We start from the raw sequence: 20220 nt of genomic DNA on the forward strand, positions 1-20220 counted from the left end.
CCTGAGAGTGTCTCGTAGTAACAGCGAATGTCCCACATACGTGATTGGTAACACCGTACTAGAACAAGTTACACTATATAAATATTTAGGCGTACACGTTTCCTCTAATCTCTCATGGGGTCAGCACGTTGAATATATAACCAATAACGCCACACGCACTCTAGGGTACATTTCTCCGCAACTTCAGACTCGCACCGCTCAACGTAAAACTAACACTCTACCGAACCCTAATTCTTCCTAAATTAGAGTATGCCGCTTCGGTGTGGGATCCAGGGCAACAATCACTCATTCACCAACTGGAAATGGTTCAGAACCGTGCTGCACGGTTTATTCTCGGAAATTATAGTCGTACAGCCAGTGTCACTGCGATGAAATCAGCCCTTAACCTATCTTCCTTGACTGTTCGCCGCCAGTTTGCTCGATTCTGTCTGTTCCATAAGATATATTACTACAATGAAACGCTAAAACTCCATTTAATTGCACATCCACCATACGTCTCATCAAGGCTTGATCATCGCCAGAAAGTTGGTGTCCCATCCTGCACTACTAAAACGTGTTTTGACTCATTTTTACTTAAAACCTCACTGGAATGGAATCATCTCCCGGGTCACCTTACCTCCATCACTGACGGTAGACAGATCAGAAAACTGCTTCACGACCACTTGAATGCAGCGCAAGATTATTTGAGCTTTACATATACTAATCTGATTGTCCACCAGTGATACTATCTATGCCCGTGTTTTTGGTTCGTTGTGTTGTTGTTTTTTTTATTATTATTTTTTTGTTGTATTCCACATTGTTTTTGCTTTGTTTCAAGCCCCTCCCCTCTTTAATGCTGTAGCCCTGAGGGTAAATAAATAAATAAATAAGTACTTCTTCTGAAGTCTTATGTCTTCTCTGAAATAGAATCACCTCGTAATTTTATCTCTGCTCAGATTGCAACAAACTGCATGCTACGAGGAAACCACGCGTTTGGAAAGTTTCGCTCTCACGAAATAACTACCGAAAGCGGCATTACTTTATAACACACCACTATAGTTTGTGTGATTGTGTAACAGAATGAATTAATATGTTTATCAACCTTCATTGAGAGACGAGTGAGAGTAAAATCAACATTTTCCGTGCCAGAAAAAGACAACAACGAAGGTTGCAATCTACGCTGAAAATCTGCAAATTTACACTAACTGAACTAAAATGTGCGGGCTGAACTCATGAACCTATTCGAGAATTATTTCTGCTCTAAACCCGAAATGAACTTTAAAAAGTAGCTGATCAAATCTTCCCTAAAACACGCAGCGCTATGGAAACGTCGTCTGCTCCACGAGGGTGTCTCCTCCCAAACGACGCGATCGCCCCATGCGGGAGAAATTGTCCACAAGTGATCGTGTCTATTGTATTCGAGCGGAGTTTCCAGACCAGAAAGAGTATTTAGGGACCGTGCCGATACTGATACTTTTGTAGTGCTCCCACATTTGCTTTACTGGTTATATTTCTTTCTTGTATTCATTGTGACTGGTCCGCTTAGCGTCGACAGGCTAAGAGTCAGCCAAAGTGTCTAAGCTGTATAATAAATATTCAGCTTTTTTGTTGCGAAACTAGTGAGTTTTACTATACCGTTGATAAGGTTATTGTGCCTAATGGAACCAACCGCAGTGGTGCGTGACTCAGAGTCTTATCCACTGATTGGTTCCGGGTGATACGATTCGACGCAAGCCACCTTATCAACGGTCCGCTAACACTACTGTCTTCTCCCAATAGACCTCTACCTGTTTGTAAACAAATGACGTCATAATGTTCGACAGCGCCACGAGTTTGGTAGAGTTGAACTACGTTCAATGCTAGTGGCGAACAAGGTCGCGCCCGAAAGCCACGGTCTTGAGGGGATTACGATGGTCTCTGAAAAGGACGCGACCTTCGGTCCTACTTTTCTTTCAATATGAGGCAGCGAACAATAGACCAGTTCAGAAAATCCCATGATTCCCTCTCGTCGTGAGGCACTGTGGGAACTTGCTCACCGCGGGAAGCGAAGTGTTTCGAAATCTGGTCGCCATGTTAGTTTACCTTGGTGAGCTCCTCCGGCTACGTGTGTGAATTCGCCTTTACGTCTGCTGTACTCATTCACACAAGCACAGGTAAGCACATTTCGCTCTATCTCTGTTTTAAAACGGAAAAAACCGAAGTTATTGCTTAGTTAAGTGCCAAGGTAGCGGACGCTAATGTACATATTACGCCGTTCTCGATCTCGTAGCGACGTAACACCGGTGGCATTTGCTACGAAACCACGCTGCATTAGCTACGGTTGTTTATAATCTGTGAACATGGGATGGGAAAGTGCAAATGTGGTTCAATAATGACGGTGGTGTTCGTTGGAAAAAGAACAAACGCGCGGTTCGCTATGCTCGCTTGTCTTGAGAAGACCTCATCTGTTTCGAGTGAAATCAACTAAAAAGGGATTATAGTTGAACATCTGAAGGGAGATTTATTAATTGTACATACTGTTGTGACCCGTCACAGCGGGATGTAGACATTCGTTGATGTAGAGTTCGAGAACTCAAGGCAACTATTTTATGTACTTGTGTGTTGCGAATGATGTCACCGTCAGGCATTGCTCGTTGGAACTAACCAAGAAGCAAGTATCAACTTTGTGTGATACTGCACAATGCAATAATGTGCAATGCAATAATGTATTACAGTACCGCCTGCTTTACCGGAAGCACAAGTGCAACAAAGCTGTTGTGTATCAACTGCAAATGTTTGCACTTCCTGCGAGCCATTATTAAGCTCCGTTTGACTTTGCTTGTGTGTGTCTGCCTGTGTCGTGTGCTCCTTTTTTTTTGCTTCATTTGAAAGGAGATATTTCCTCAGCATCTGGCTGATGCAACACTTTCAAAGTTCTGGCTCTTCTCTCAAAAATCTGTGTCTCATCATGAGCACTTTCAATGTTTACAACCGCACGTTGAAGTACTAAAACTGTTTTTTTCTTCCTTAGCAATGCCGTCAACGACTTCTCATGGATGCCATTGTTGTATCCCAAGCTGCAAGCACGTTCAGCTGCGCAACAGGGATGTGTCCTACCACTCTTTCCCGAAAGATCCTAGCCTCCGTGAGCAATGGGTTCAAGCCATCATTCAAAACACAGCTTTGCCAGAACTGTGGCAGCCTAAGCCCAGCCATAAGATATGTGGTGCACACTTCAATGTCTGCGGGAAGAAACAATACATGGACAAGGTGCCACGGCTCCTGAAGCCTGGCACATTCATTCAGACATGTGCGTACAAGAAATGTCGATTTGATGTATAACATGATTTCCTACAACATACACAAGTGCTGACATACTGGGTGCTTCATATGCATATGTATGCAGGTCCATCTCAAGTTGCCCAGTCTTCCCCTCTGGATGTGTCTGTGGAGGTTACTGTGGAAACCTCCTTCGAGGAAGTGTCCAGCATGAGTCTTGAAGAAGATGTATTGTCCTCTGAGTCTGAACACTTCCTAAGTCAGTCTGACTTTGTTGATGAGACAGAAGGTAGTTTTTTTCATTCTGGTGATGAATCTCCCCATTCATAATCTCAGGTTAAAATTGTTGTTTGTAATGATAACTCATGGCAACATTCTAGTAATAAAATTTACTTTTAGACACCTAAACTTGAGGAAAATAACTATCGAATAGGCATGTGTAGGCAGAAATGCAGGGGGGCTGGTACATTGCAAACGACAGAAAGGTACTGAGAGGGGGTGCACCATCATACATCACTTTGGCCCGGTTTCACCAACGCCGATTAAAACTTGAACCGAGATCAATGGTCCCTTAACTTGAATTTAACGCTTAACTGTGCTTCACAAAAGGGAGTTATTGTTACTGAAACATTCATCACGTCACCAACTAACGTTTGCAAAAAAGAATTGAGCGTTAACTTCAAGTTTTAGCAACGCTTGATCTCGGTTCAAAGTTAACCAGCGTTGGTGAAACCGAGCCTTTGTCAAGTACTAACAAGCCCCTGGTAGACTAATCCTTGAGCTCTGGAAGAACCCTGACCAACCGGACGTCTAACTCGACAGGCTATATTTCGGGCTAACAGAATTCATGGCTCATACAAAAAGAGGTCTAGAGCAGGGGTCTCATGTTGAAATTTGATTGTTGGCCACATTAACGTTGGACATTGCCGCAACTCACTTGCAAACTATCCATGTCAGCGTAACACTCTTCATGTGCGTCGTACATCCTTGTTCTTTTCTCATTGCATGACAATGTTTCAGTGCACTGAGCAGCATGTTGAACACCATCTTGTGCCACTGAGGAGCAAGAACTAACTCGAGTGTTTTTTTTTCTTCTTTTTAGGATCTGAACAATGCAGTAAACTCGAACAGCTCTCAAGAGAGAATGAGGAACTTCGAAGTATTAACTTGTGTCTTCTTCAAGAGAAAGCAGACCTCCAGAAAAGCATTGCAGAACTCCACGGAACAAATGCAGCTAACAGGAAGGAACTGCAAGATTTGCGTCAGAAGCTTTCTGCTGCAGAGGAGCAGTTTTTGAAGGAGCAACAAGCACTCTCATCACAAGTTCTTGATCTTGAGAGAAAACTGGTTGAGAAAGAAGCTAATCAGGAGAGGTTGAACCCAACACCACTAAGCATTGCCAGAGATACTGAGAAATTGCAGTTCTACACTGGGTTTAAAACAGTTGAGCGTTTCAAGAGATTTTATGAATTTGTTCATTTGGGCTATGAGAACTATAGGAAGACGTGCAGTCAAGGATCAACGAAGAGTGGGAGACCACAAAGGTTTAATTTGGAAGAGCAGTTGATTCTTGTGTTAATCCGATTAAGAGTCGGTCTGCTTGAGAGAGACTTGGCTTACAGGTACTGCACAAGTCGTGCATACATTAGTGAAATGCTCTCCTTTTGGACCGAGTTTTTAAGCGAGTACCTCAGCAGAACGCCAATATGGCCATCTCGAGAAACTGTCAATGACTTCATGCCGCCTGTGTTCAAGGAATCCTATCCATCAACAAGAGTGATACTGGACTGCACTGAACTCTACATCGAAACTCCAAGTGACTTTCGTGTTCAAAGTGACACCTACTCTGTTTACAAGAGTCACAATACAGCAAAGGGGCTCATTGGAATAGCTCCCAATGGTTTTGTCACTTTTGTTAGCAATCTTGCACCTGGCAGAATTTCAGACAGGGCACTAGTCAAGCAAAGTGGTCTTTATGATTTACTCGAGGAGGGAGATTCAGTGATGGCTGACAGAGGCTTCATCATTGCGGAGGACCTGGCCACACTGAAGGTCGACCTCAACATTCCACCATTTTTAAATGGTGCTCCTCAGCTCTCAGTTGCAGATGAACTTAGAACAAGAAGCATTGCGAAGGCACGTATTCATGTCGAACGTGTTATTCGACAGGTGAAAACATTCCGGATTTTGAAGTACGTTTTTCACAACTCAATGGCAAAGCTGCTAAACCCAGTGTGGAAAACGTGTGCATTGTTGTGTAATTTTATTGACAATCCGCTTCTTAATAGAGGGTGTGAAGGTCAGGAATGAGAGTGCCTTGTCAAGCTAATAGAGTTCTTGTACAATATTGGTTTAACGCGCGTGCCAGCAAGGACGTGAGTACTGTGATTAGTCGTTTTGTGTGTGTGTGTGTGTGTGTGTGTTATTTCCAGTCGCAGATAAAAAGGCTTGTGAATTACTGCATATTTTTCAGAGCATTAGTGCTCCAAGTACTGTTAGTATTCTGCACAACACTATTATGTGCCACCTTCACCAAAGCTGGTTAAGGTTGACGAAGCGTCCTTGAACTTGAAATTAGGTCTCAACTCTTTTTCTGTAATGGTAGCTAGCATTAATGGAACCCATCGTACATAACTAAGATTATTCAAAAAAGAAAATTGATGGCTACCTTCAAGTTAAGGGACACTTCATCGCGGGTCAGTCAGTGTTTGTGGAACCGGCCATGTGCAAACCGGATGTCTAGCTGACCTGCTTTCCGTGTCAAGATGACAAAGGTACAGTTTCACCAATGGCAATTAACAGAGACTTGAACAGAGGTCAACAGTCACTAAACTTGAAATTAAATCATAACTGCGCTTCACTAAAGGAGTTGTTACTGAATCATTTGTCACATCAACTAACGCTTGCAAAAAAGAATTTATCTCTGTTCAAAGTTAACCAACATTGGTGAAACAGGACCTAAGTAGCAAGAATAAATACAGTTCACACAAACTCCTGTTTATTATGGAAACCATAATGTCGTTTCGATGTCTATACAGACGTCATCTTCAGCAAAAGAAAACGCTGCCTGCGAGTCCTAGGTAAGTGTGACAGTGGCCCCTTGTGGTTGTTGCAGGAATTATTTTCATGATGTATGTGCCATGACCCAAGGAATTTTCTCACCCCCTTCGGGTTCACGTGCCAGTGTAGTGGCATTGTCAAAGTTGAAAATCACTTTCAACTACGACAATGCCATTACACTGGCACGTGAACCCGAAGGGGGTGAGAAAATTCCTTGGGTCATGGCACATACATCATGAAAATAATTCCTGCAACAACCACAAAGGGCCACTGTCACACTTACCTAGGACTCGCAGGCAGCGTTTTCTTTTGCTGAAGATGACGTCCGTATAGACGTCGAAACGTCCCAAAACCTTTGTTACTCTTTGTTATGCAACTCTTCATGGAAATACACTTTCAAATGAAACGAATGATGATAGTCTCACATACATTTGACCTAAGCACACAATGATTTGTTGCTGTTCACTGTGGAGCTGTAGAATTTTAGCAGTGCTGGAAGCATTGTTGCTTTCCATTGGTGATCATTAAATTCAATTCTTTGCACAAAGGGGCTGCCGCTACCACTGTCTACCACAAGGTCGCACCACAGAAGTCCGGTCAAAGCCAGCTGACCTTGTATCTGGAAATAATATTTATGTGTTTGCTTCAATTTTCCGTCCTTTAGAAAGGGCGCCATATTTGAAGCAAGGGCATCTGCAGTTTGCATGTTGTTATCTTTAGCTTTTGCCAGCGTTTTAACCTCGAGGAGCCCATAGCCATTAATTTCTCTGTCATAAACGAGACCATCAGGGGAGGCACCTAGGTCTGGCACTCCAGGATTCACACAAAGTCCCACAGGAAAAATTTGGACATTTCTTTCTTTCTTGTATCTCAGTATGGCTGGTTTTTCGTTCTCTTGTCCAATCCTCATATATCTTGTGCTGTGGGACTGCTTGCAAAATATCCTGTCGATGAACTTCTGGTCTACTATTGCTTTCCTTCTGATGACGTCACCAAAGTTGGAAGCTGTCAACCTAGTAGACCTTTCTTTCATCCACAGTTTCACAGAGCCTTGGCCACGTGTGAGTCTCTCGAGCTCCTGTGCTTCCTTTAGGTTGATGCTGTGTACTGGCGTATGTGACTCAGCACACTCTTTCCACAGCTCTTGTATGGGCAGGCTGATGGGATTTTCTTCCGTGGGTTGTGAAATGGTGGTGTTGCATTGTACTTTTCTCACAGGCTGATAGTTGGCCTCTTGCAATATTCGGGCGTGCATCTGGGATTCCATACTGCTTGCAGCTATATTATTTGCGAGCATCTTCAGAGCATCTTCTGTAGGTGATACCTCAGCTTTCAACTTCGACCGTTTGGCTGGTGCTGCTGGTTTGCCCGGAACATGTTTCTTAAACACAAGCTGTGGAAACTCGTTGCACTGAAGGTTCCCTTTAGCATGGCTGCGACCCCATTTCTGCGGTTGCTCAGTGCACGAAACTTTGTCAGGAACATAAGAGCAGTTGGCACGAATCACGTCCAAAAGAAACCATGCCAAAGCTCCCACGTGTTTGCAGACGCCACCACTGCCAGATGGGCACTGACAATAGCCGCCTCCAATTTTGCCATTTCTATTAATACGAAGTGAAGCAACATATTCCTTTCGCAGTGTAAACGACGCTTCCACTGTAGCCTTCACTGTAGTGTCTGTGGCGTGATGCAGTAGCACATTTCGAACTTTGTCTGCCTTGAACATTGCATAGCCTTGTACGTAGTGTTTTGTCGCACCCACGGAGTTCTGATAGTCCAAGATGGACTTTTCACAAAACTCCTTTGGGAAGCTTTTAAGCTGTTTGGTCCAGGGACCCTTTGGGAGATCTTTCACATGATGACTCTGCCTGTAACATACAACATAAATCTGAAATGTGGTCAAACCGCTTCAGATATGCCAAGTACATGTAGCCTTAAAATTGGCAATGAACCTGAGCAGCTAAATTTCGAAACCTGCACTATTCGTATGGACTAATCAGCATGCTTGGGTAACACACAGCCAGACAAGGTACGACCGGAGGCTACATAACAATTATTAACGAAGCAGCGTATCAGTAAACGCATACTAGTTGACATGTTGTGTCGAGGGAACGTTTGTGTTATGTTGCTGCAACATTCAGACAGCGTCACAGCCATATTCCGTCAACGCAAATAAAATATGAGGGAACATTTGTGTTATGCCTCTGCAATATTGAGACTGCCTTACAGCCACAGTTTTCCAGCAAGAAATACAATATTAGATCACCATTTGTGTTACATTGCTGCAACAGTGAGACAGGATGACAGCCATATTTTTTTAGACACAAATTCAATATTGAGGCAACATTTGTGTTATGTTTCTGCAATGCAGAGACAACGTTATGCCCATACTTCTCCATCACAAATACAATGTGGAGGCAACATTTGCGTTGTAATTTTGCGACATTTAGACAGCATTACAGTGATATTTCTCTGAAGAGAAATACAACATTTCAGGCAACATATTCGTAATGTGTCCAGGCTTTGCGAGGGGGTCTCGTGCATTCCTCTTAGTTAATATCCCATGTAGCACAAGCCTGATTTAAAAACATGGTACTTGACAGGCAGGGATGTCAGGAATGTTGTTGGGTATACTTGACTCATTATAGATACATGGTATGCATCATCACCGTAACAAATGTTTTACGCCCCACTACACCTAATGGATGTACCCCAACAGTTTGTGCTTCAGTATATGCTCTATCCAGTGGGACGTCCAAACTGTTGTCTACCTCCATAGGTATCTCTCCAGCTTGATCACAATACAGGTCTCCCCGGCCCCCAGTCAGGCGGGAGAGGCACGACACTTATGTAGACACGATTTGAAAAATGTGTACATACAGTGCCACAATGTTGTTGCTGTGTTGTGGGCACGTTGCTCGAATGTTACAAATTAATGTTGCAAATGACGTAAGGTCGTGGGCATTAACAACGCTTGGACAACGCTGCAGTATAACATTGATGAAATGTTGCCATACCATTGGGTGCTAGCTGTGGTGTATTTAACAAATATGGATGTGAACGCTTTACAGTGTTGTAGGAATGTTACATAACTGTTGCCTAAATATTGTTGAACATGAAAGAACTGATGTTCTAAGGCTGGAACAACACAGAAGGGACAATTACATACAAAGCCTCAATTTGCCTAAGAAATTAACGATAAAAGATGAAAGTAGGTAGGTAATATTAGGTAGGTAATAAAGATTGGTAGTATTTCATCCTTCATTAGCAATATTGTGTCCGCGTTGAAGGATATTGCTGTGACGGCGTCACAATATTGTGGAAACGTGACGGAAACTAGTTCCAGCAACGTTGCTGAACAGATTGACAGAGGACATTGGCCATGTTTCTGCAACGTTTGAATAAAACATTACCATAACGTTCCGCGAACAAATTGTGCTACTAGGGTATGTTTATATCAACAAAGTGTTCGCGTACGCTTGTTTGAAATCGGCACACCGCGGTTTATCCCATCTCAATCTCCAGGCGTTGCATGTGTAATGGTGGTGGTGGTGATGGTGAAAGGGCTTGCCGTTGTCGGCCTCATGTATGTGGGCAACGTCACGGCGTGTGTAATGCTTTGGAGTAATAAACACGTGCAGCGAGTGGTCTGCCTTCGAATGCAATACTGTCTTAACACTTTAAAGCTCAACAATAGGTAATATGGGCTGCGAAGGCACTTTCAGATAACCGTGACTGCGCATGTACTACGTCGTTCGTTTCAACGGCCTCGTCAATGCTTTGATTGCCTTGCCAGCTGTTTCCATACCGACAAAATCTTCCCATCTGAGTCCAAGCTGACTAAATAAACATTTTTTTTCTATGTGGAAAGCACACTAACGTAACTTAAAGCTAGACGGTGCACGCCGCGCACAACCGAAACTAGTGTTACCTGTGAATACTTATTGACAACAAGTTATTATTGTTTGCAACCACAGTTTTCTTACTAATCCTCACTTCAATGAGAGAGTAGATTGTTCTTAATACTTACTCCATGTGCGTAATACGGTCGTAGTCGTTGGAACGCGATATCTTGCTTGCAGTAGCAGTGTCCGTGCGTCCCGACCGGTAAAGCCGTACCGACCGCCGACCGGAAACAGCCGAGGTGGAGGAGAAAAACCGAAACTAGCCCGCCATACCGAAACTGATTTCCCTCTCTCCCATGGTATCAACTCCCCATACTGCACCGCGTCGCTTGGCATCATGGGATTTTCTGAACTGGCCTATTGCCCATTCGTGGAACCCAGCTCTCCCCTTCCGATCTGTTTTGGTTTCGGTCTGTCTACCAACGTCATGATGACGTTTCTCGGGTACAGGTTTATTCGCACTTCTTCGTATTTTCAGCAAAAGTATCGGGTATAAAGTATAGAGTTACTTCTTTTGCAGTAACGATACGCCGTTATCTGAAAAAGGAAGTATCGATATCGGTATCCCAATACCGTATACTTCGGTAACGGGTACAACACTGGTCTACCGTCATGCAGTGGCCAGTAGGTTATCCAGAACCACAAGCTCGTGAGGGGGGGGGGGGCACTTACAAAGTAACAGTAGCGACATAGTAGCATGGCAAGTGCGGGGGTGTTGCCAAACATATGGGGGAGGTGTTGAAGTGGTTTTGGGGGGTCTGGATAAACCGCTGGTCGTGGCTACAAGGGTGCGTTGTGTGTGCAACCAGTTTAAACTTTTGTAGTTCAACTAATATTTCAATTATTCATCATGTTTGTTACCTGTTAACTGCAAATACTCATTGGAAAGTAAAGTAAGTAAAGTACTTAGAGACGCAATGTGAGATCAGATCATTTTTCGGTCTTCATAAGTCATGTTTTACGAGCGTCTCTTAACAATTCGAAGGTTCCTCACCTTTTAATTACACTCAACCATGTCTCCCAAACGCTGCTTAACGTTGAGGAGTTCGTGTTACATCACCACTTAAGATGGTAAAAAGATTTCACCGCTAAGTTCAAGTTTAAGGCAACCTTTATCTCTGTTGAAAATTAATCGGTGTTGATGGAACCATGCAGAAGCTAGCTATTGCAAGTTAACCATGAAATCCTAGAAGCGGCTTACTTGATGCACTGTGATTAAGCGTCACACGCAGCGGTCGATAGCGGTCGTCGCCGCATTCGTAAAGGAACTCTTCACAAAGGATTTTGTAGCACCTGTCCTGAATATACTAAAACAACATTCTGAAACAGTGCAATAACCCGTGTGTCTACCACACGCCTGCATCTCTCTGTGCACGTTAGGCCAGGACATAATGCTTGTCATTCTTCATCACCCTAAAGGCTGGTTCACACTGTCACGTTTACGCTTGCCGGTACGGGTTACGGGCGCTTACGGTGGGGGTTGCCATGACGACGAAGAGACAGCGCCCGCAAGATCGTTTCCGCAAGGAGTTGAGGCAACTTCAACTTTTCTCCCGCAAGCTCCGTAACCGTAAGCGCACAGGCCAATAGGATGGCAGAAAAGTTCGGATGCCGCGCATATGTTTTGTCTCGCGCGTCTCCTTGCAAAGATGGCGCAAACACTGGATGTCTTAGACGCTCTTATTCTCCAAGTTGAGAAGTTTCCCTGGCTATACAATAGTAAAAGAAGCGACTACAGGGATGCCACGCAAAAAGAAAACTCATGGATGACAATTAGCATAGCAGTGGGTCTGTCAGGTGATATCTTCGCTCAATGAATCTGTCCGACGTAGCGAGTTGTACGTTGCACTGTCGACGATGGCGTTAAGTTAAGAATATTAACAGTTAACAGCTAAGAACATCGTCGTTTTTTCTTTTACAAATCAATCAATCAACATCGTCAGGGAATGTCTGATTGTCTTCCAAAGCAGCCGCCACCGGGGTGCTGGATTCTGGACGCCATGCTACGCTGTGGCTCTATTTCACTTTTCTTCGGAAGGATGGCGCTCTAGGAGGCCGCTCCTGATTGGAGGAACGGAGCGCCGAAACGTAGTAATGTGAGCGATGGAGGAACGTAGCCGGCAACGAGATGGGTATGTAGTGATCCAAGAGACAATGAAGTGCTGACTACAGCACGCTCACGCTTCTGGAGCCCGTGCTCCGAATAAACACTTCTTTTCTGCTGCCGCACTGGCCGATTCAACGATTCATTGACTCTGTTCTCCGCGGACTGCCTTTCACGTTCGCTTATATGGACGATCTGCTGGTTGCCAGTGCGACCGAACAGGAGCACCACGACCACCTCCGCCAGGTTTTCTCCCGCCTCGATGCTCATGGCATCGTTATCAACCTACAGAAATGTGAGTTCGGAAAGACATCTCTAGAATTCCTTGGACATCACGTATCTGCTGACGGGATAGCTCCCCTCCCTCAAAAGATCCAGCCCATCATGGACTATCCAGTTCCATCCTCCGTGCGCCAGTTGCGAAGATTTCTCGGCCTTGTCAACTACTACCGCCGTTTCGTCCCCGCCTGTGCAGCACTTCTCTCCCCCCTCGAAGACCTCCTGAAATCCCCTAAGAGCCCCCGCCAATCTCTGCCGTGGACCGGCGTGCACGACACCGCTTTCACGGCCGTCAAGCAAGCCCTTCCCGACGCCACCCTCTTAGCCCACCCCCGCCCCAATGCCCCGCTCTCCCTGCTTGTGGATGCCTCCGCCCAGGCTGTCGGCGCCGCACTCCAGCAAGAGGTTGACTCCTGCCCACAGCCCATTGCATTTTTCTCACGGAAGCTATCATCAGCAGAGTCACGATATAGCGCATTCAGCAAGGAGCTCCTGGCAGCTTACTCAGCCGTTCGCTATTTCCGCCATTTTCTCGAGGGGCGGTCCTTCACACTCTGGACGGATCACAAGCCTCTAGTCGGCGCCATGGCGTCGGCCGGCCGCAACTACTCTCCGCGGGCAATCCGTCACCTTTCCTACATAGCGGAGTTCACAACCGACATTCGTCACATCGCTGGCTCCGCGAATGTAGTGGCTGACGCCCTCAGCCGCATCTCCACCCTTTCCTCCAGCCCACTCTCAATCGCGGACTTGGCTACCGCCCAGGCACGGGATCCCGAACTGCAACGGCTTCGCACCGCGTCTACCGGTCTCAAGCTCCAAGATATCTCGTACCCTTTAACTCCGACGCCCGTGCTCTGCGACATCTCCGGTGCATCCCCTCGCCCTCTTGTCCCTGACGCCCTCCGGAAACCCATATTCAATAGCATCCACGGCCTCGCACACCCCGGCGTACGCGCCACCATTACGCTGATCACGGATCGCTACGTATGGCCGGGAGTGCGCCAGGACGTCAGAAGATGGGTCCGCGCTTGCACTCCTTGCCAGCTGTCAAAGTGCCAGCGCCACACAAAGTCTCCGATTGGCACGTTCCTCCCCCCGTCACACCGCTTTGCTACCGTGCACATCGACATCGTGGGCCCCCTCCCTCACTCTCATGGCCAACGATACATTCTCACATGCGTGGACCGCTTCACCCGTTGGCCAGAGGCAACCCCCATGGCGGATTCAACGGCCGAAACGGTCGCTTCCACGTTTCTTTCCTCCTGGATCGCCCGTTTCGGCGTGCCAACGGAAGTCGTCACTGATCGCGGTCCCCAATTCTAGAGCCGCCTATTTACAGCATTCACCAAGCTCCTTGGTACCACGCGCCTCCGCACCACCGCGTACCACCCTGCCTCCAACGGCTTGGTGGAGCGTTTGCATCGGCATCTCAAGCAAGCCCTGATGGCCCGCGGCGCGCCCCAGCACTGGACCGAGAATCTGCCGCTGGTCCTCCTCGGCATTCGCGCGGCCTTGAAGACTGACATCCAGTGTTCCTCCGCGGAATTGGTATACGGCACTACCATCCGCCTACCTGCTGACGTGTTTCAAGTCTCCCCCCTGCCGCCCGATGCCCCCTCTGACTACGTGCGCCGTCTCCAATCTACACTCTCCCGCCTTCATCCTACGGCTACCCGCCCTCCCCCGCCGTCGCCGGGATACCTTCCCAAGGCTCTATCTGAAGCCTCCCACATTTTCCTCCGCGTGGGCAGGCTTCGACGGGCTCTTCAGGCCCCATATTCCGGCCCGCACAAAGTGCTCCGTCATGGCACGAAGACCCTCGTCATCGACCTCAACGGCAAGCCGGAAACGGTGTCCATAGACCGCACCAAGCCAGCCTTCATCGACGCGCCCTCCGTGCAGGCCTTCGACACGCCTCTTCCATCGGGCCCGGTGTCCCCCGCCCCGCGCCCTAAAAAGTCCGTTTCCTGGGCTCCCTTGCTTCGGACAATCCTTCCAGTCCCCCCGAGGGGGAGGGTAGTTTGTAGTGATCCAAGAGACAATGAAGTGCTGACTACAGCACGCTCACGCTTCTGGAGCCCGTGCTCCGAATAAACACTTCTTTTCTGCTGCCGCACTGGCCGTTCCGGTTGTCTCTTTCTCTGGCTCCGGTCGAGCTCCCACAGGTACTACGTAAGCGCAACCCGTAGCCCGTAAGCGCGAACGTGGCAGTGTGAACCAGCCTTAATCCTCTTTGACGGAAAAATCCGTACCAATCGTGCCATTTTGTGACAACTCTATACGCGAACTTTCTTGTGCGCGACACGCGATCTTTTGGTGTGCTTTGAGATGTTGTACTGCATGGGATACATTTCGTTATTCAGTAGTTTGGCAGCTCGTGTTGGTTTTGTCGGCCGCGAAGATGCTCTACCAAAATTGTGTTTGAAACAGGGCAATATGCATTAAGACTTTGGGATACACACCATTGCATCAGCTCCAAATGCCACACAGCCCATCACATGCGCATCTTAGGTGTGCAAAGTTGAACGACAATCCAAAAGTTTCTGTTTGTACGCTTCAACAGTGGCGCAAATGATGTTCGCATGGTACCGTTTCTCTTTATGTTTGCCGCATACTTTTTGAAGTAAACACGACGTAAAGCGTAATGCTTGGTTCACACTGTTGCATTTTCATGCGTTACGGACGCGGCGCGACACGGTTGTCATGACAACGAAGCACGACACTCCGAAAAGCACACGCACCGCAAGAGTTGAGCTCGACCGAACTCCATGCGGTACGGGCTACCTGCGGAGATGCAGCTGACCAATGAGCGAGCGCGCTCCGCGCAAGCGCATCACTGCTGTGCTGTCGCGTGCTTTTCCAACATGGCTGCTGCCATTTGAACAACAAGTGGCCAGTTTACGCGCTCTGTATGACGCAGATACGCTTTAATACACCTCAAAGTTTCGCCGACCACATCACGTTGCCCGTTCATGGCTGCCTGTGGAATGGAGACGTGGTGGAGTGGAGACGTGATTGGTCAACCACAAGCGTTTGACGTATCAAGAACGCATATGTCTGAACAGCGTGTCGTACGACAGCCGCCTCCGCACTGGATCCGCACCGTAACCGCAAGGGAGAGAAGTTGTAGTGTGAACCACGCATAAAGCTCGCTCCTTTGCGAGTGCATTTGTTGCGGTTTGTTTTGACTCAGAGCACGTGCGTTTATGACAGCTATCAGAACGCGCGCACTTTCGTTTTGTTTATTTTCTATTTAGGGCAGATTCCTTCTATTTTTCTCATGCGCTGTACTCCGGAGCGCGCTCAGATGCTGTTCACATACTATATCACGTGACGGAGAGCGCGCGGGAAGCGACAGCGCAAGGAGCCCGTGGAAGCCACCTGTCGGCGGGCCCGTCGTCCCGACCCGTCTTCATCCTTCGTTCAGCATACCATCCCATTCTAGATTACCACATGCTCAGCAACGAAAGCCGTCTGAGGTGGTAGACTCTGCTTTCCCAATCATCCTTCTTCAATTTTTAGTTGAAGTTTCTTTCTAAATTCTTTTAGTTGAAGTTCGTTGTTAAGTTTAGTCGTCGTGACAGTTTAGTGTTTGCAAACCCTGGCCATTCTCACTTTGCACTTTGTGGATCACGGCCACTTACACTGAGGACGAAGAAGAAGAAAGGTAACACGTCTGCAATGCTCAAACGAGCGCTGCACGCATCTGGAAGGTCTCAGTCCGGATTTGAAATCGAAATGAAGCATGATGCAACATCACGTCCTAGTGGCTTAGATTTCCGAAGCACAGACATTCTCACTCTCAACTCTTGGCAATATCCCGAAGGAACATCCCCCACGGCAATGAGTTGGGCACAAGAGCACTTGCGGGGCACAGCCTCCGGTGCAACCCCATCACGTGTTTCCAGATCTTCCAGTCCTGAATGGCTCAATCTGGACTATCGAAATTATCATGACCCCTTGCATCTTGGCCAACGCACTAGTGGAGAGACATGTGGCTTCTTAGCAAACTTGAGCTCCGGATATCCTCTATACTCTAACAGCGACGAAGAGAAGGCCAGTGCCGCTACAGAAGGATGGGACCAGACAGAGAACAGTGAACCCGAAAGCACCCCTGAGACGACAGAGGACAGGACGGTGTCTCAGGCCAATGGAACAGCCCAAAGGAAAGAGCACAAGTCAAGTATATTACTTTTTATCGCCCCTTTATTCGCTATGTGTATCATCGGGCTCGGTTCTTACTATCTATCTAGTACATACATCGAAAGATCATCCAATATCGTCCGCTCTAGAAGTCCCCATGAAGCCACCACGCAAGCCTTTGATGTTGGAATCAAGAGCACAAGAAGTATGGTACCCCCTCTGAAAGGCCGACATTTTCATGCGCCGGAGAGTTTCATGGCGGATATTCAGTATTCAACCGCAGATGACGGTAACTACGACGAACTATTTAATATGAATACAAGCGAGGCATCTATAGGGGAAAGTGGTGAAACTGATATATCGGAAGACGACATCGCCAATGACGGGGTGCACGCTACTGTTAGGTATCGAAAACATCACATTCGGAGCACAAGTCCGGAGTTTATGATGAGGATAGTTAACTACAGACGCCGTACTATGCGTGTCACACGGAAAGCAATGAGTAGACGCCAAGGAACACTGCGTTCAAGAAAATCGAAGTTCTGTGCGACACCAGTTTGCGAAGAAGAGTCGGACTACCTGGACCGTTACCTCAACTGGAATATAAAAGCCTGTAACAGCTTCTATGGCTTTGTATGCACCCGTTGGAAAGAAATGCATCCTGTTACCGGAACGTCAACGGACGCACTGCTAGTCCAGAGAACCGAGAACGGTCTATATAACGACATTACCGCGAGAGGAAGGCTTGATCCAAGGCATCAGCAGCTACGACAGCTGTTTGTGGCTTGTGGACAAAAGATGTCGTCGGAAGATTATCGGTTAGATTTGTCGAATTACATGTACAACCTAGGGCTTCGCGGTTGGCCTTTCGCACGAGGAACGAAGAATACCCGTGATGTCTGGAAGTCTGAGGGCCTACTACTCAGAAAACTCGGCCTTGCAACAATAGCATCTGTTGTCGTCGATGCCAACCCCAATAGCGACGACAGACATATAATCGCAATAGGAGAGCCTAGCCTTCTGATCGGCCACTATGACACTAAATACAAGGGCTTGCCCGAATGGTACAGTAAAGCGGTGAAGGCGACTCTAAGCCTCTTCATTCGTGGCCAGTTCAGCGACACGCTGAAAGGAATACTTGATTTCACTGGAAAACTCGCTGAAATCGCAGTGAACCGTGGATACGAGTGCTTTGCCGCTCGCCGGTATAAAGTGGTTCCCCTAAAGCAGTTCAGTCATTTGACGCAGTTGTTGACGCTCGTGTTCAGAAACATATCAACAATAAGTGACAATACAAGGGTTCTCATCAAGTCTGAAACATACCTCAAGTCACTACGACCTGTCATGCACGCCAGCACGCCTGCTGACGTTTTGAATTACATTGGCTTCCGTGCCATCACGCACATATCACCTCTTCTTCGTGACCTAGAGAATATTGTGTCCGTTCAAATGAGGGAGCTTACCGGTATCACGCAAACGAAGTGGCCCAGATGGAGAAGGTGCTTGCGAATGCTGGAGCGCGTTCTTCCTATAGACTACCTACGTGTCTTCAATCGGAACAAACAAAGGCTGGACACGGAAACAGTCATGCGGCCGTTGCTCACCGAGATTAAGTTGACTTTCGCCAATCATATCGGCGATGCCACGTGGATCGGCAGTGCGGACAAGGTAACGCTGAAGAATAAACTCTCTCGCGTAAAAATGGAAGACATCCGATCACTTTTAAGCAAATTCCCCAATCGTGGATCTAGGGGTTCAAGTTGGCCTGCGAAAGACCACGGAAGAATAATCCCTATCTACGAATATTTGGCAAAACAGTTATTTCGAAAGAGACTCTTAAAGGTACAGCTTCCTCGCGACATTGAAGCGAAAACCTGGAAGGGGTCAATATTCAATACTCATCCTACAGTTGACACGCAGTCGAACAGAGTCTTCATGCCGATCGCCATGTTTGATCCACGCTATCTCGCCTCCAAGGAGTCTCTACTGTTCCAGATTCCCCGCATTGCAACAAAGGTGGTCGTCGCATTATTGCAAGCGATCCACCAGAGCAACTATCCCAGGGACAAGCTGACGTGGTCCGCCGATACGTTGACGGGGTTCCGTGACGCGCAGAAATGTGTGCAAAAACATTACGAACAAAGGTTTGACGGACGGATACGACGAGACATCACGTCGGAACTGAACACTCTAGACAGCATGTCATTGTTGGTTGCGTTCAATGTTTTTCGGAAGAGGGCGATCCAGGTTAGCAGTTTTCTCACTGGAAAGAATATCACTGCAAATCAGCTGTTTTTTGTATTGTACGCGAAGAGTCTTTGTGAAACGATGAGTGCTGAGCTGAGGAAGCAAACTGAGCAAGAAAATGTGCGCGGTGCCAGTTACCACCGTGTAAACGGGCCCCTCCGAAATTCGGCTCGATTTGCGAACTCCTGGGGATGTGCTCCAGGTGCCCCTATGAACCCCACGCCTAAGTGCGCTATTTGGAACACATAACTGAAGCATCAATAAATACCGTTTTCTTCCAGATCATGCACTATTTCATCTCCATCAGAGGAACCACAAAAGCGCACACACATCTCGACAAAACACAGAAAAAGACACTTGTATTTGAATTGAATTGAATTTTTTTGAATTTAATTGTACTATTGAATTGAATTGAAAGCACTATTAATGTCAAAGCAGCCAGATAACGCGAGACAACTAAAATTATGTCGCACATATTCTTCGATGTATGGTTTCGTAAAAGCATTCCTGAACCATCCTGAACGGGACCTTCGTGAAAGAACTGTTCGTGTACTGTAGCCCCCAGCTCTACAGAATTATACGCATCCTAGGAATATTACTAATACGTTAAGTTAATGTAGACGCTAACGAGTATCAACGGATGTCTTCCTGTATATCACATGGTTCAGTGATTATGATATTGTAATGCCGGTTGAGTTTCAGTGAAACCTTCAAGAGTTCACTGTCAGTGACGCAGCCGTTTTGTCCATCTGCCCGGCATGGCTGTACCTGTCATACTGGGTATAGACTTCATTGTACAACGCAGGCTGGTGATCGACCTGGACTCTGAAATGCAACACTACAAAAACAGCCTATGAATATTTCCCCTTTCAATGACTCCTGAAGGTGAAACCACTCCCAAGGTCGCCACCACGACGACTGTTCGGGGAGGACTTCCTACAGCATTGAAGAAGTTCCCCAGCCCCGAAACAGATCGCTCTCAGCTAGAGGATATCATTCGTGCCTTCGAGAGCATGCTTACAGAAAAACCCGGGAAGACATCAGTGCTCAGGCACACGACCGGTAACGCCACTCAATGACGCTGTAATCCTAGACCTCTAAGCGTCAACAAGCGTGCTTTGCTTGATGCGGCATTACACGAGATGATTGATACCGACATGGTACAACCATCAGAGTCCCGGGCTTTCCCCGTTGTTCTAGCTCCTAAGACGGACGGTATTGTGCGTAGACTTCAGTCAGCTA

The 20220-nt window shown here is 47.0% G+C and overlaps 3 protein-coding genes across 3 annotated transcripts; all 3 read left to right on the forward strand.

Moving 5' to 3' along the window:
* Positions 1-1970: 1970 nt before the first annotated feature.
* On the forward strand, positions 1971-6481 carry LOC135385468 (uncharacterized). Its single transcript, XM_064614797.1, has 4 exons — positions 1971-2132; positions 2990-3268; positions 3365-3526; positions 4340-6481. The coding sequence occupies exons 2-4, from the start codon at positions 2992-2994 to the stop codon at positions 5545-5547; spliced, it is 1647 nt and encodes a 548-aa protein (XP_064470867.1). The 5' UTR covers positions 1971-2132; positions 2990-2991; the 3' UTR covers positions 5548-6481.
* Positions 6482-14031: 7550 nt separating this feature from the next.
* On the forward strand, positions 14032-14682 carry LOC135384691 (uncharacterized). Its single transcript, XM_064613880.1, has one exon. The coding sequence runs from the start codon at positions 14032-14034 to the stop codon at positions 14680-14682; it is 651 nt and encodes a 216-aa protein (XP_064469950.1).
* Positions 14683-16261: 1579 nt separating this feature from the next.
* On the forward strand, positions 16262-19260 carry LOC135383565 (neprilysin-2-like). Its single transcript, XM_064612976.1, has one exon. The coding sequence runs from the start codon at positions 16270-16272 to the stop codon at positions 19225-19227; it is 2958 nt and encodes a 985-aa protein (XP_064469046.1). The 5' UTR covers positions 16262-16269; the 3' UTR covers positions 19228-19260.
* Positions 19261-20220: the final 960 nt, after the last annotated feature.

This window comes from Ornithodoros turicata, chromosome 2 (assembly GCF_037126465.1).
Source record: "Ornithodoros turicata isolate Travis chromosome 2, ASM3712646v1, whole genome shotgun sequence".
NCBI classification, from domain to species: domain Eukaryota; kingdom Metazoa; phylum Arthropoda; class Arachnida; order Ixodida; family Argasidae; genus Ornithodoros; species Ornithodoros turicata.